General features: G+C 41.1%; 1 protein-coding gene across 2 annotated transcripts; it reads left to right on the forward strand.

Moving 5' to 3' along the window:
* Positions 1–24: 24 nt before the first annotated feature.
* On the forward strand, positions 25–15186 carry LOC135550689 (zinc finger protein 143-like). 2 transcript variants are annotated; one of them, XM_064981727.1, is made up of 16 exons: positions 25–441; positions 1240–1352; positions 1480–1569; positions 1821–1904; positions 2074–2199; positions 2686–2879; positions 3002–3067; positions 3143–3256; positions 3375–3450; positions 3686–3811; positions 4003–4182; positions 4293–4520; positions 5310–5443; positions 11268–11423; positions 11689–11790; positions 14712–15186. In XM_064981727.1, the coding sequence occupies exons 2-16, from the start codon at positions 1247–1249 to the stop codon at positions 14790–14792; spliced, it is 1863 nt and encodes a 620-aa protein (XP_064837799.1). In that variant the 5' UTR covers positions 25–441; positions 1240–1246; the 3' UTR covers positions 14793–15186. The 2 variants fall into 2 exon arrangements, with proteins under 2 accessions (XP_064837799.1, XP_064837789.1); XM_064981717.1 differs by having other exon boundaries at positions 26–441; positions 1809–1904.
* The last annotated feature ends 737 nt before the right edge of the window (positions 15187–15923 follow it).

Consider the following 15923-nt stretch of genomic DNA (forward strand, 5'->3'; position numbering starts at 1 on the left):
GCTACCATGAGGCTTTGCGGTTCCAAAATGGCTGTGTTCAACTTCGGAAACGTTTTTTAGGATTCTATATTTGTTGTGCTGAACGAACAACACTAATATGAAGTATAATAACATAGGTGAAGTGAAATCATTTATTGGAAACCGCTGGAAGTTTTGAGCAAAGTTCAGCGGTCGTAATTGTGATCCAGAATGGCGTATGGAACACCCCAAAAGCAGAATGAGAAAAATAAGTGAAAGGGGGAGGTCATCAACCAATGAATGAAAGGGCTTTGAACCAATGAGATAACTAGTAGCTTGCGCGACTGAAATATTTGCCAATCAATACAGATCATGTCGGGGCAAATGCTATCTTTGTACATGTTCAAGGGTGTGCGCACAGGAGAACATTTCCTGCCCTGATGCATGGTGGTCGAACCGAAGGGATTGTTGGAAATTTTAGAGGTTCGTATAAATGTGGTTTTACCCAGTGTGCCTTTCTACAGCCATATCCAGTTTGGGAGACGGAAGGGGATAGATGTGCTCGGCATTTCCTATGAGAAATATACTCAATTAAACCATAGTTTAAATCATGTATTGTCTAAAAAAGTGTATTATTCGCTAGCCCACATGCTAATTAGCACTAGCAAATTATTTGTCCGCGCTTTTCACACTACTAACTAGTTAACGTTAGCAGTTCGTTTAAGAGGCTAATCTGTCAACTCGATTTCCCCATTGACTGTTTCTTTAGCTAAATAACTTTCATTTTCTCCACATTGTTAGCTAGTAGATACATACATGACAAACTAGCTAGCTAACGTTAAATACATTATCATTGAGTGTCGGTTAGTTAACGTTAATCGAACAAAAACTTCTCAGCTAACGTTTCTGTCAAATTTAGTTCGTTACCTATAGCTACCGAGGTATAGGTAACAAATATCCCATACCAATTACATTCATATTTGATACGGTAACGTTGTCTGACATAGTTAGCTGAAGCTGCACTGTTGACTTTCCTATCAAGTTCCATCCAACTTGGCAACAACATGAACTGTTGAATCTATCTGCTGTTGTATAACATGTCAGCTGGAAGTTTGATTTTTATTAGTGTACATATCAGATCTAGTAATGCAACAGACATTGATAATTGTATAACGTGGGTCTTGTCGCATCCATAAATGACCATTGTGCCTCAGGCTACGGCAGTGACTGACTGCAGCCACACATAGTTAATATAATGTGTGTGTGTGTTCGTCTGGACAGAGCAACAATGCTTTTGGCTCAGATTAACCGGGACTCCCAGGGCATTGCAGAGTTCCAAAATGCAGGTGGAGGCACTCAGCAGGTCACTCTCTGTTTGGCTGAGGCTGTTTCAGGTAAGTTCACTTTTCATTTATTTGTGGGGATTCTGTCAAGTTGCCAGCAAAGGAAGAAGTTACTTACACATGCTGTTGTACATCTGGAGCCAGTTTTTTTTTTTCTTGTGTCATTTTTGTTCGATAGATGGCGATCAGATGGACATGGACACTGTGAGTTTGCAGGCTGTGACCCTTGCAGATGGCTCTACAGCTTACATACAGCACAACCCTAAAGGTAACTAAAATGTCAATCATCTCCAAACATACAGTAATGGAGAGTGGCCATAAAGGTATTGGCTTGACTAACAGTGAACACTGCCCCATAAAGTAACCCCACCCCCACCAAACGGTCTGACCATGTAGAAAGAGTTGATAACCTTGCTTGGCCAAGTCATGACAGATTTATTCTTTCTATTGATTATTATCATGATTTAGTCCATTATTTGATGAGAGCAGTCTGATTGAAGAGTGCAGTCTCCATTTCAGATGGCAAGTTTATGGATGGACAGGTCATTCAGCTGGAGGATGGATCTACTGCATATGTCCAACATGTATCAATGCCAAGAGCAGGTCTGTTTTCCTCTTAGCAATGTTAATTATTGCTGTGTTATAATGAATCATTGCTTATTTTGCTTATTCATGTTTTGCTTATTCCTGACACTATTCACTTTAAGGTTAAACTGTATTGTAATGGGAAAATTAATATAGTTATCAATATTTCCCCATTTTTACTTATCAGAGGAGGCCAACAGGTGGACAGGATCCCCTTTGTGTGACGTAATTGGAGGAGATGGTCTGAGACTTGAGGATGGTCAGGCTGTGCAGCTGGAAGATGGCACAACAGCTTATATCCACACGCCAAAAGGTTTGTCTCAATCTTAAAGCTGCGACATGTAACCTTTTGGGCGACCTGACCAAATTCACATAGAAATGTAATTCTCATTGAAAGCAAGTCTAATAAGTGGTCAATCTGTTCTATGTGCGCTATGCTTCCTGATCTTAAATTTAGTTTTTGCATCTTTTACTTTCGGTTTTGTACACATGCATCAAACAGCCGAAAATATAATAGTTTTGGTTATTGAAAATATATTTCAGAGATTTAGATAGTACAATGATTCTCTACATTGCTTGTTTTGTCACATAAACTGAAATTAAGCAAACTTAAAATAAAATAGCAACTAGGAAATGGCAGTGATTTCTGCATATTGCATATTTTTAAGATTGTTATAAACCTTTTGTAAATGTGTTTTTACCCCGTGTTTAATTTTTTTCATCAGAAATTTGGATGGGGAAATGAAATAAAGCAACTTTTTGCCATAGTGTATTAAACTTAACTGAAACTCCCTCACAGATACCTATGACCAGAATACCCTGCAGGCTGTTCAGCTGGAGGATGGCACCACAGCTTACATCCAGCACACAGTACAGATGCCTCAGACCAACACCATCCTGGCTATCCAGGCAGATGGAACAGTGTCAGACCTGAATGCTGATGGAACCCTCGACCAAGAGACCATCAACGTGCTGGAACAATACACCGCTAAAGTAGTTTGTTTTTGACATTGTATCTTTACAGCTCATTGACTCAGCATTATATGGAATTTTCAAATACCTTATCTGTTTGAGGTAAAATGGTCACTGGTTATTTCCCCTTTTTGTTTTCTCAGGTGGAGGCTGATGATGTCAACTCCGTACTGATGAGAGCTGAGCAAGATTGTGGTGTGCAGATGCAGGTACTATACTTCTCATGTTTATCTAGGTCATATCATATTTACCAGCAGTTTACATAGGATACATATTTCTTTCAGATTGTGCTTCAAAGGCAGAGTGGTCGTAGTTCTAGGGAGCAGCCTACAGAGAAATCTTTCCGCTGTGACTATGAGGGCTGTGGGAAACTCTACACAACAGCACACCATCTGAAGGTAAAGCACACTCATTCCCTGAAAATGACTTGGGTTCTTGAATGTAGAATGAGTCAGATTCAATTGGTCCAAATGACATCTGTTTATCTTGTGATTTGCTCTTTTCTACCCTCTGCAGGTACATGAGAGGTACCACACAGGTGACCGGCCATATCTGTGTGATCACCTGGGGTGTGGAAAGAAGTTTGCTACAGGTAATAAACGACCTTCAGACTAATGCAAAGGTCATAAAACCTTTGTGATATGAAGCTGAGGTGCTCTAGGCATATGTCATAGTAACCTTGTTGAAATGGCTAAGGAGATATCAGTTTCCTCAGTTTTAACAATTTCTCACTCATTATCTGAACAATCTCGGTCAGTGTGACTGTGATCCATTAAATGTACAGCACGTGTTTCCAACTCAGCAAAATGTGTTTTTTTCCCCAAAAGGGTATGGCCTGAAAAGTCACATCAGGACACATACTGGTGAGAAGCCTTATCGCTGCCAGGAAGTGCACTGTGCAAAGTCGTTCAAGACGTCAGGTGACCTCCAAAAGCACATCAGAACCCACACAGGTACAAAACTTGTCCAGAGTCAGACTTATACCTAGTCTTATCCCTACATATGCAATATTCAGTGTACAACAAGTTTTTATTTTTGCCCTCGGATTTGGATTAGAAGTCATTTGATCATGCTGTTTATAAATGATCTCATCCATGAACTTGAAGAGGTCTTGAACAAGCTCATCATCCCCTCTGTACTCTAGGAGAGAAGCCATTCATGTGCCCGTTTGAGGGGTGCGGGAGATCGTTTACTACCTCTAACATCAGGAAGGTGCACATTCGCACACACACAGGGGAGAGGCCTTACTACTGTGCAGAGCCTGGCTGTGGGCGAGCCTTTGCCAGTGCCACCAACTATAAGAACCACGTGAGGATCCACACAGGTATGTAGTTCTTCTGTTTCTCTTTGTTAAAAGTCACACAACAACATTATTCAGTCCTTTTTGTAGTGTGGCCTTTTACAGTGTGATTCATGAATGGGATATATTTACAGGAGAGAAGCCTTACGTTTGCACAGTCCCAGGCTGTGACAAGCGGTTCACAGAGTACTCCAGCCTTTACAAACACCACGTTGTCCACACACCATGCAAGCCCTACAACTGCAACCACTGTGGGAAGACCTACAAGCAGATCTCTACCCTGGCCATGCACAAACGCACAGCTCATAACGTCACAGAGCCCATTGAGGAAGAGCAGGAGGCCTACTATGAACCCCCTACAGGTCAGGCTTGGAAGTCAACACCACCTTACACAGATGTATTAGTCATCAATGGGTGACTTCATCTTATTTGTCTTTCCTCTCCTCTGTTTTTTGGGGAGGAGAAAAAAAATAACCCAACCTATGTGTACGAAGGTGTGGTGTGGTACCCTAATAAACATACAGGTAACTGCCAAAACAAAGGAAACGCCAACATAGTGTCGTAATAGGACGTTGGGCCGCCAGAACCGCTTCAATGCGCCTTGGCATACAAGTGTCTGGAACTCTATTTGAGGGATGTGACACCTTTCTTCCATGAGAAATTCCATAATTTTATTTTTTGTTGAAGGTGATGGAAAACGCTGTCTCAGGCCCATTCCAGAATAAGTGTTCAGTTGAGATCTGGTGGCTGAGACACACACTCTTTAAATCCCCTATGCTCCTTGTAGATCCGTCTTTCAGATAAACTGAGATCTCTTCTTCTAGCCATGGTAGCCAAAATAATGGGTAAATGGGCATTTTATACATTACCCTAAAAATGATGGGATGTTTTTGAATTGCTTAGTTAACTCAGGAACCACACCTGTGTGGAATAACCTGCTTTCAATATACTTTGTACTCCTAGTTTGCTTTATTTTGGCAGTTACCTGTAGATTACCTCTAAAGTCTGACGTATAACTCAGTGTTTAACGGTTGACTCGCGGTGAATCACTGACTGCTGTTATGCCCTTATCAGGACTGCAACCAGAGTAATGACTTGAGTCACGAGACAATTATTGAGAAATGTCATTGTTGTTATTCCATGTGATTCAGAGGCCATCGATGATCCCTCAGTGAATTTTGCCCAGGTTGAGGAGGAGGAGGAGGAGTCCTGTTCGGAACAGATGACTGAGACCATTGGTCAGCAGCATGTGCAGCTCATAACACACCCAGATGGAACCCAACAGGTTAGTTTAAAAGAAATGGTGTCTGAACATTAATATAATAATTTCACCTGAAATGTACCACACCCATATTTATAGCCATAGGACAAGCATCAATTAGAGCAGTCTATACATGTAAGTTGAAAGGCGATTTTTATATATGATGTGTGTGGGTATATATACTGCATTCTGTATACATCTGGCCCTTCTATGGACACTGTTAACGAACCTCCAAACAAGCTTCAATGCCATACAACACTACTTCTGCGGCTTCCAACTGCTTTTAAATGCTAGTAAAACTAATTGCATGCTCTTCAACCGATTTCTGCCTGCACCCGCCCACCCGTCTAGCATCACTACTCTGGATGGTTCTGACTTAGAATATGTGGACAACTACAAATACCTAGGTGTTTGGTTAGACTGTAAACTCTCCTTCCAGACATACTAAGCATCTAGAATCAACTTCCTATTTCGCAGCAAAGCCTCCTTCACTCATGCTGTCAAACATACCCTCGTAAAACTATCCTAACGATCCTTGACTTTGGCGACGTCATTTACAAAATAGCCTCCAATGATCTACTCAGACTGCATCCAATTTGCTATCACAGTGCCATTCGTTTTGTCACCAAAGCTGCAGGGTAGCCTAGTGGTTAGAGCGTTGAACTAGTAACCGAAAGGTTACAAGTTCAAATCCCCGAGCTGACAAGGTACAAATCTGTCGTTCTGCCCCTGAACAGGCAGTTAACCCACTGTTTCTAGGCCGTCATTGAAAATAAGAATTTGTTCTTAACTGACTTGCCTAGTAAGATAAAGGTAAAAAATAAAAAAATATATACAGTTGAAGTCAGAAGTTTACATACCATAGCCAAATACATTGTTTTTCACAATTCCTGACATTTAATCCTAGTAAAACATTCCCTCTCTCATGTCAGTTAGGATCACCACTTTATTTTAAGAATGTGAAATGTCGGAATAATAGTAGAGGGAATTATTTATTTCAGCTTTTATTTCTTTCATCACATTCCCAGTGGGTCAGAAGTTTATATACACTCAATTAGTATTTGGTAGCATTGCCTTTAAATTGTTTAACTTGGGTCAAACATTTCTGGTAGCCTTCCACAAGCTTCCCACAATAAGTTTGGTGAATTTTGGGCCATTCTTCGTGACAGAGCTGGTGTAACTGAGTCAGGTTTGTAGGCCTCCTGACTCGCACACGCTTTTTCAGTTCTACCCACACATTTTCTCTAGGATTGAGATCAGGGCTTTGTGATGGTGACTCCAATACCTTGACTTTGTTGTCCTTAAGCCATTTTGCCACAAATTTGGAAGAATACTTGGGGTCATTGTCTATTTGGAAGACCCATTTGCAACCAAGCTTTACCTTCCTGCCTGATGTCTTGAGATGTTGCTTCAATATATCCACATAATTTCCCGGCCTCATAATGCCATCTATTTTGTGAAGTGCACCAGTCCCTCCTGCAGCAAAGCACCCCAACAACATGATGCTGCCACCTCCTGAATTTACAGTTAAGATGGTGTTCTTCGGCTTGCAAGCCTCTCTCTTTTTCCACCAAGCATAATGGTGGTCATTATGGCCAAACAGTTGTATATTTGTTTCATCAGATCAGAAGACATTTCTCCAAAAAGTACGGTCTTTGTCCCCATGTGCACTTGCAAACTTTCGTCTGGCTTTGTTATGGTGGTTTTGGAGCAGTGGCTTCTTCCTTGCTGAGCGACCTTTCCGGTTATGTCGATATAGGACTCGTTTTACTGTGGATATAGATACTTTTGTACCTGTTTCCTCCATCTTCACAACGTCCTTTGCTGCTGTTCTGGGATTGATTTTCACTTTTCGCACCAAAATACGTTCATCTCTAGGAGACAGCATGCGTCTCCTTCCTGAGCGGTATGACGGCTGCGTGGTCCCATGGTGTTTATACTAGGGTACTATTGTTTGTACAGACAAATGCGGTACCTTCAGGCATTTGGTAACTGCTTCCAAGGATGAACCAGACTTGTGGACATCTACAATTTTTTTTATCTAAGGTCTTGTCTGATTTCTTTAGATTTTCCCATGATGTCAAGCAAATAGGTACTGAGTGTGAAGGTAGGCCTTGAAATACATGCACAGGTACACCTCCAATTGACTCAAATGATGTCAATTAGCCCATCAGAAGCTTCTAAAGCCATGACATAATTTTCTGGAATTTTCCAAGCTGTTTAAAGGCAAAGTCTACTTTGTGTATGTAAACGTCTGACCCACTGGAATTGTGATACTGTGAATTATATGTGAAATAATCTGTCTGTAAACAGTTGTTGGAAAAATTACTTGTGTCATGCACAAAGTAGATGTCCTAGCCGACTTGCCAAAACTGTAGTTTGTTCACAAGAAATTTGTGAAGTGGTTGAAAAATGAGTTTTAATGACTCCAACCTATGTAAAGTTACGACTTCAACTGTACTACCCACAACTGTGACCTGTATGCTCTCATTGGCTGGCCCTTACTACTACACCCACTGGCTCCAGGTCATCTATAAGTCTTTGCCAGGTAAAGCCCTGCCTTATCTCAGCTCACTGGTCACCATAGCAAAACCCACCCGTAGCACGCACTCCAGCAGGTATATTTCACTGGTCATCCCCAAAGCCAACACCTACTTTGGCCGCCTTTCCTTCCAGGTCTCTGCTGCCAATGACTGGAACGAATTGCAAAAATCACTGAAGCTGGAGTATTATATCTCCCTCTCAAACTTTAAGCATCAGCTGTCAGAGCAGCTTACCGATCATTGTGCCAGTACACAGCCCTTCTGTAATGCACACCCAACGACCTCATCCGCATTATTTATTTGTTTGTTCCTTTGCACCCCAGTATCTCTACTTGCACATCATCATCTGCACATCTATCACTCCAGTGTTAATGCTAAATTGCAATTATTTTGCCACTATGGCCTATTTTTTGCCTTACCTCCCTTATCTTACTTCATTTGCACACACTGTACATAGATTTTCCTATTGTGTTATTGACTGTACGTTTGTTTATCCCATGTGTAACTCTGCGTTTTTGTCGCGCTGCTATGCTTTATCTTGGCCAGGTCGCAGTTGTAAATGAGAACTTATTCTCAACTGGCCTACCTGGTTAAATAAAGGTGAAATACAGAAAGTATTCAGACCCCTTCAATTTTTCCATATTTTGTTACATTACAGCCTTATTCTAAAATGGATTATAGTTTTTTTTTTTTTTTAAATTACACACAATACCCCATAATGACAAAGCAAATACTAATTTTTAGAAAACTGAAATAGACGTTTACATAAGTATTCAGACCCTTTACTCAGTACTTTGTTGAAGCACCTTTGGCAGCGATTACAGCCTCGAGTCATGTATGATGCTACAAGCTTCGCACGCCTGTATTTGGGGAGTTTCTCTCATTCTTCTCTGCAGATCTTCTCAAGCTCTGTCAGGTTGGATGAGGTGGTTGCTGCACAGCTATCTTCAGGTCTCCCCAGAGATGTTTGATCGAGCGGGTTCAAGTCGTCCGGGCTTTGGCTGGGCCACTCAAGGACATTCAGAGACTTGTCCCAAAGCCCCTCCTGAGTTGTCTTGACTGTGTGCTTAAGTTTGTTGTCCTGTTGGAAGGTGAACTTTTTATTGTTTTACCTTCCTTTATTTAACTAGGTAAGTCAGTTAAGAACAAATTCGTATTTACAATGACAGCCTACCCAGGCCAAACCCTAACCCAGACGACGCTCGGCCAATTGTGAGCCACCCTATGCGACTCCCAATCAAAGCCGGTTGTGATATAGCCTGAAAACTAACCAGTGTCTGCAATGACGCCTCTAGCACTGAGATGCCATGCGCCACTCGGCAGCCCTGGAGCATGTTTTCATCAAGGATCTCTGTACTTTGCTCTGTTCACCTTTGCCTCGATCCTGACGAGTCTCCCAGTACCTGCCACTGAAAAACATCCCCACAGCATGATGCTGCCAATACCATGCTTCACCGTAGGGATGGTGCCAGTTTTCCTCCAGATGTGATTTTTGGCATTCAGGTCTAAGAAATTAATCTTGATTTCATCAGACCAGAGAATCTTTCTCATGGTCTTGAGAGTCCTTTAGGTGCCCTTTGGCAAACTCCAAGCAGGCTGTCTTATACCTTTTTAATGAGGAGTGGCTTCCGTCTTTACCATAAAGGCCTGATTGGTGGAGTGCTGCAGAGATGGTTGTCATTCTGGAAGGTTCTCCCATCTCCACAGAGGAACCCTGGAGCTCTTTCAGAGTGACCATCGGGTTATTGGTCACCTCCCTGACCGAGGTCCTTCTCCCCTGATTGCTCAGGAAGAGTCTTGGTGGTTCCAAACTTAATCCATTTAAGAATGATGGAGAACGCTGTGTTCTTTGGGACCTTTAATGCTGCAGAAATGTTTTGGTACCCATCCCTAGATCTGTGCCCTGACACAATCCTGTCTCGGAGCTCTATGGACAATTTCTTCGACCTCATGCCTTGGTTTTTGCTCTGACATGCACTGTCAACTGTGGAACCTTATAAAGACAGGTGTGTGCCTTTCCAAATCATGTCCAATCAATTGAATTTTCCACAGTTGGACACCAATCAAGTTGCCGAAACATCTCCAGGATGATCAATGGAAACATGATGCACCTGAGTTCAATTTCCTAGCAAAGGGTCTGTATACTTATGTAAATATGGTATTTCTGTTATTTTTAATAAATGTGCAAACCCGTTTTTTGCTTTGTCATTATGGGGAATTGTGTGTAGATTGCTGAGAATTAAAAAAAATACATTTTAGATTAAGGCTATATATAACATAACAGTGGGGGGGGGGGTGGATAAGGTGTCTGAATACTTAACAAATGCACTGTATTTATTTATTGATTGAATATTATAACCGTGTAGACATTTATATCAGGTAGACAAAACATATGTTGATACCAAATAGTAGTTGTCATAATAATAAATGAATTAGATGGCATTCACAAGAAATGGCTTAAAGGATGGAAACGTTGTTTGTGAATAAAGGTGTGTGGTGGAACTTGTGCGGGTGCAGGCTCTTTATTTTCTACCTAGTTTTTTTGGCCCTGCACCCCACTAAAGGATGTGTGTTTGAACACACTTCACTACCCAACAGGTTAGCAAATACTAAACTAGAATGAGCATATTCAGTCTATTTCTATGTTACCTCTCTTAATTGTCTCAACAACCCCATTTATCCCCCTACATCTTCACACCTCTTTACCCATGGCACCGTACACTGAGGATGTTTTACATGCACACTAATAATTAAATTTGAGACTGATTATGACAGAGGGCCAAGTATGGCATTAGTTGTGTAAACCCCTACCTATGCTTATCTTAATCAGTGTATGGTCATAATCGAACTAAGCGATTAAAACACCTGGTTTTCTGAGCAATCTTTCCAATTATAAGGACATGTAAACAGTTCAATCGGCGTTCCAGCAGTGTATTTGGTCTGCACATGTGCCAGTACTGCAAGCCTCCCTCTTGTGCGCGAGTGAAGTGAGATTGGAAAAACTGAAAGTATGCATCTTAAATAGTTGTTACATACAAATGTTATACATTAAGTGTACACAACATTAAGAACACCTTCCTAATATTGAGTTTCAACCCCCACCCCCCTTACCCTCAGAACAGCCTCAATTCATCTGGCATGGACTGTACAAGGTGTCGAAAGCGTTCCACAAGGATACTGGCCCATGTTGACTCCAATGCTTCCCACAGAAGACAGCTTTGTTTAGCTATACAATATTTAATTGAGGGCAAATGGTAAGTTCTAAGTTAGTGTATGATAAAATGTTACATGCTTTTCATTCCCAGGTCAGTATTTCCCAGGCTGACATGCAGGCGTTGGGAAACACAATTACCATGGTAACCAGTGATGGCACCACCTTCACGGTTCCTTCCCATGAAATGCTTAATGCAGATGGTACACATTCAGTCACCATGGTAGCAGCAGATGGTACAGAAGAACAGGTGAGTTTTACTAAAACTTTACCACCATGATCTGAAATCCCCAAATGTGTCCGTGTTTAGTTCCGTTTGATACCTTAACAGTGACAGAACTAGAATGATGACTAGTGATTATATTTCTATCAGCGCACCCACAGCAAACGCCAATAGAACTGTCTACTTTCCACTTAATGGGCAAAACCCCCTTTCAGACTTACTAATCATTGTCATTTGTGATGCGTTTTGGACTTTAGGTCTTAATACATGTTGGACCTCTTCCCCCCCCCAGGTGGCCATTGATTTGGCCTCCTTTCAGGGCATGCAGACAGAGGAGGGTGTTCACCCTGTCACTCTGTTAGCCACCTCAAACGGCACACAGATCGCTGTCCAGGTAGGGGACTCCCTCTGATACAAAACACCAAGTATTGCAACATACAAGCAGGCCACAAAATATTTTCCCATTGGATGCTGAGAAGCATAACGAGTTCAAATGACACTGCAGTAGCTTTAACAAACAGCTGTTTGTTAGCCTAACTCACAGCCTTACAAAGAAGTACAGTGCATTATATTGTAGTCACTGAGCTGGCCTACAGCAGTGTGAATCTGAGATTAGGCCTCTTTTTGTATTGACCATCACTAAGGGTCCTATTCAGTCTTGAGGTACACGTGTTGTAGGAACTATGCACCTCTCCTGTCTATTCCAGATAGATCCATTGCTAAATAGAAACAAAAACATTCAGTGTGTTGGTATTTATTTGTTTTCAACGATCACATCAGTCTTTCCATTGTGATGTTAATACAAGGTGTTTTAAGTAAATAAGGTTAGTCTTGACTCATCCTTGTATACTCCATCTGTCAGTCTGCTATGTAGGTTTGCTTCCCTTTGACACCTACATGACGCCTTTGACGCCTTCTGTTTACTGCAATGGGAGGAGACTTCATTTTTAAACTAAAGTATCTCATGTGGTGGTTCATTTCTTTACTATCAAATGAGGAGAGACAAACTTAGCACACAAGTCAGAGTTATACCTAAAATAAATCATAATAATAATAAGTGAATAATATTTAATAATAATAATAAGGGAGCAGGTCAATACAACACACACACGTACAGTGGGGAGAACAAGTATTTGATACACTGCCGATTTTGCAGGTTTTCCTACTTACAAAACATGTAGAGGTCTGTAATTTTTATCATGGGTACACTTCAACTGTGAGACGGAATCTAAAACAAAAATCCAGAAAATCACATTGTATGATTTTTAAGTAATTAATTTGCATTTTATTGCATGACATAAGTATTTGATCACCAACCAACCAGTAATAATTCCAGCTCTCATAGACCTGTTAGTTTTTCTTTAAGAATCCCTCCTGTTCTCCACTCATTACCTGTATTAACTGCACATGTTTGAACTTGTTACCTGTATAAAAGACACCTGTCCACACACTCAATCAAACAGATTCCAACCTCTCCACAATGGCCAAGACCAGAGAGCGGTGTAAGGACATCAGGGATATAATTGTAGAGCTGCACAAGGCTGGGATGGGCTACAGGACAATAGGCAAGCAGCTTGGTGAGAAGGCAACAACTGTTGGCGCAATTATTAGAAAATGGAAGAAGTTCAAGATGACAGTCAATCACCCTCGGTCTGGGGCTCCATGCAAGATCTCACCTTGTGGGGCATCAATGATCATGAGGAAGGTGAGGGATCAGCCCAGAACTACACGGCAGGACCTGGTCAATGACCTGAAGAGAGTTGGGACCACAGTCTCAAAGAAAATCATTAGTAACACACTACGCCGTCATGGATTAAAATCCTACAGCGCACGCAAGGTCCCGCTGCTCAAGCCAGCGCATGTCCAGGCCCGTCTGAAGTTTGCCAATGACCATCTGGATGATCCAGAGGAGGAATAGAAGAAGGTCATGTGGTCTGATGAGACACACATAGAGCTTTTTGGTCTAAACGCCACTCGCCGTGTTTGGAGAAAGAAGGATGGGGACAACCCCAAGAACACCATCCTAACCGTGAAGCATGAAGGTGGAAACATCCATTCTTTGGGGATGCTTTTCTGCAAAGGGGACAGGACGATTGCACCGTATTGAGGGGAGGATGGATGGGGCCATGTATCGTGAGATCTTGGCCAACAACCTCTTTCCTCAGTAAGAGCTTTGAAGATTGGTCGTGGCTGGGTCTTCCAGCATGACAACAACCCAAAACACACAGCCAGGGCAACTAAGGAGTAGCTCCGTAAGAAGCATCTCAAGGTCCTGGATTGGCCCAGCAAGTCTCCAGACCTGAACCCAATAGAAAATCTTTGGAGGGAGCTGAAAGTCCGTATTGCCCAGCGACAGCCCCGAAACCTGAAGGATCTGGACACGGTCTGTATGGAGGAGTGGGCCAGAATCCCTGCTGCAGTGTGTGCAAACCTGGTCAAGAACTACAGGAAACGTATGATCTCTGTAATTGCAAACAAAGGTTTCTGTACCAAATATTAAGTTTGACTTTTCTGATGTATCAAATACTTATGTCATGCAATAAAATGCAAATTAATTACTTAAAAATCATACAATGTGATTTTCTGGATTTTTGTTTTAGATTCCGTCTCTCACAGTTGAAGTGTACCTATGATAAAAATGACAGACCTCTACATGCTTTGTAAGTAGGAAACACTGCCGATTTTGCAGGTTATCAAATACTTGTTCTCCCCACTGTATGTGTGTATATATACATGTGTGTGTGTGTGTGTGTGAATCGATTGCGTGCTCTACAATAATGATGGCTGGTCGACAAATTTGTTGAGTGCCCCGAGACAAAAGTACAAAGGTATTTTATAGCCAAGATACACCCCTTTCAGTCTACTTGACGAACAACAGATGTGTGAAATGGGTCACAAGGTAAAGATTTGTATGAAAGATACTGTCTGCTGTGAATTCTATGTATCTGCTGTAAAAACCGTTATCTTTGTGTAGAGACCAAGATCTTGCCCTGGGGTCATCTCTCCCTGGTTCCATATAGAACAAAACATTAACTCATGCTCCAGATTGTGGTCTCTTCAGGTTTTATCACCCAAAATACATCGTAAATCTCCTGTCAGTGTTATCTCCCAGAGGCCCACTTTCAGTTCACACAGACAATAGTTATAAGAACCCTCTATTCTGTTGCATAAAAAAAATTTGATACAATACAAGTATTTTGCTCTCACACTAATGACGAGATTTTGTATTATGTTACTTACACCTCATCAGACCATCAATTTTGCGTAAATAATATTGTTTTCTCAGTGTGTGATTTCAACCTTTCTGTTTCTTAGCTTAGTGAACAACCTTCACTCGAAGAAGCCATCAGGATAGCATCAAGAATACAACAGGGAGAGATGGGATTGGATGATTAGATAAGCCTTTCAATTTCTATTGAAATATTTAATATGACGAGAACAACTGATCTATACAAATTCTACAGTTTTCTGACTTAAGGGTATTGTTCTTAAATCAAACATGGAATTCTTTATTAAGATTTGTAAATAGACATTTTGATATGGCTGCACCAAGAGTCTGTAATGCTGAAACATCCATTACTTTGTTGAGTAAGATGTGTGTTGCTGCATGAATGAGATTAAGAAATGTAAGGTGTGTTTGGACTTTTGGTACCATTTTTCCATGTGTGAATATTGTATTCTGTGTATATACAGTAAATAGCCAATGTTTTGAATCCAGCATATATTTTAACTTTGAATGTGTACAAATAATGGATACACATTGGTTGTTAAATAAAGCAGTACAATTCTATATATTTGCACTAATTGTTTTTGTGATAATGTAGATTTATCATCTGAAATCTACTTGATTACTATTGAAACAGGATATTGTTTAGTATTTTATTGAATTTATTTGTATGTGTAAGACCCAGTGTGATATTTGTTGATAGCAAGTGCTTAAAATGTCTACCACATCTTTACGTCAACTCATACTATTATATGAGCAGTTAGACAATTCTTATCAACATAAGATTTAAGATTTTTGGGCATATTTGCTTTTTGTGTAAATAATTGAATGATATACCAAGAAGCAATTTCAGAAATGATCAATGTATATTGTGAATGGTATAATATTAGCTGAGGTTATAAAATAGCGCTGGAAGAAATGGCAGCAGACCACCATAGTCCCTGTGCCCAAGATCACAAAGGCAACCTGCCTAAATGACTACAGACCCGTAGCACTCACATCCTTAGCCATTAAGTGCTTTGAAAGATTGGTTATGGCTCACAATACCATTATCCCAGAAACCCTAGACCCACTCCAGTTTGTATACCGCCCAAACAGATCCACAGATGATGCAATCTCTATTGCACTCCACACTGCCCTTTCCCACCTGGAGTAAAGGAACACTTATGTGAGAATGCTATTCATTGACTACAGCTCAGCATTCAACACCATAGTACCCTCAAAGCTCATCACCAAGCTAAGGATCCTGGGACTAAACACCTCCCTCTGCAACTGGATCCAGGACTTCCTGACGGGCCGCC

Source organism: Oncorhynchus masou, chromosome 1, assembly GCF_036934945.1.
Source record: "Oncorhynchus masou masou isolate Uvic2021 chromosome 1, UVic_Omas_1.1, whole genome shotgun sequence".
Taxonomy (NCBI): Eukaryota; Metazoa; Chordata; class Actinopteri; order Salmoniformes; family Salmonidae; genus Oncorhynchus; species Oncorhynchus masou.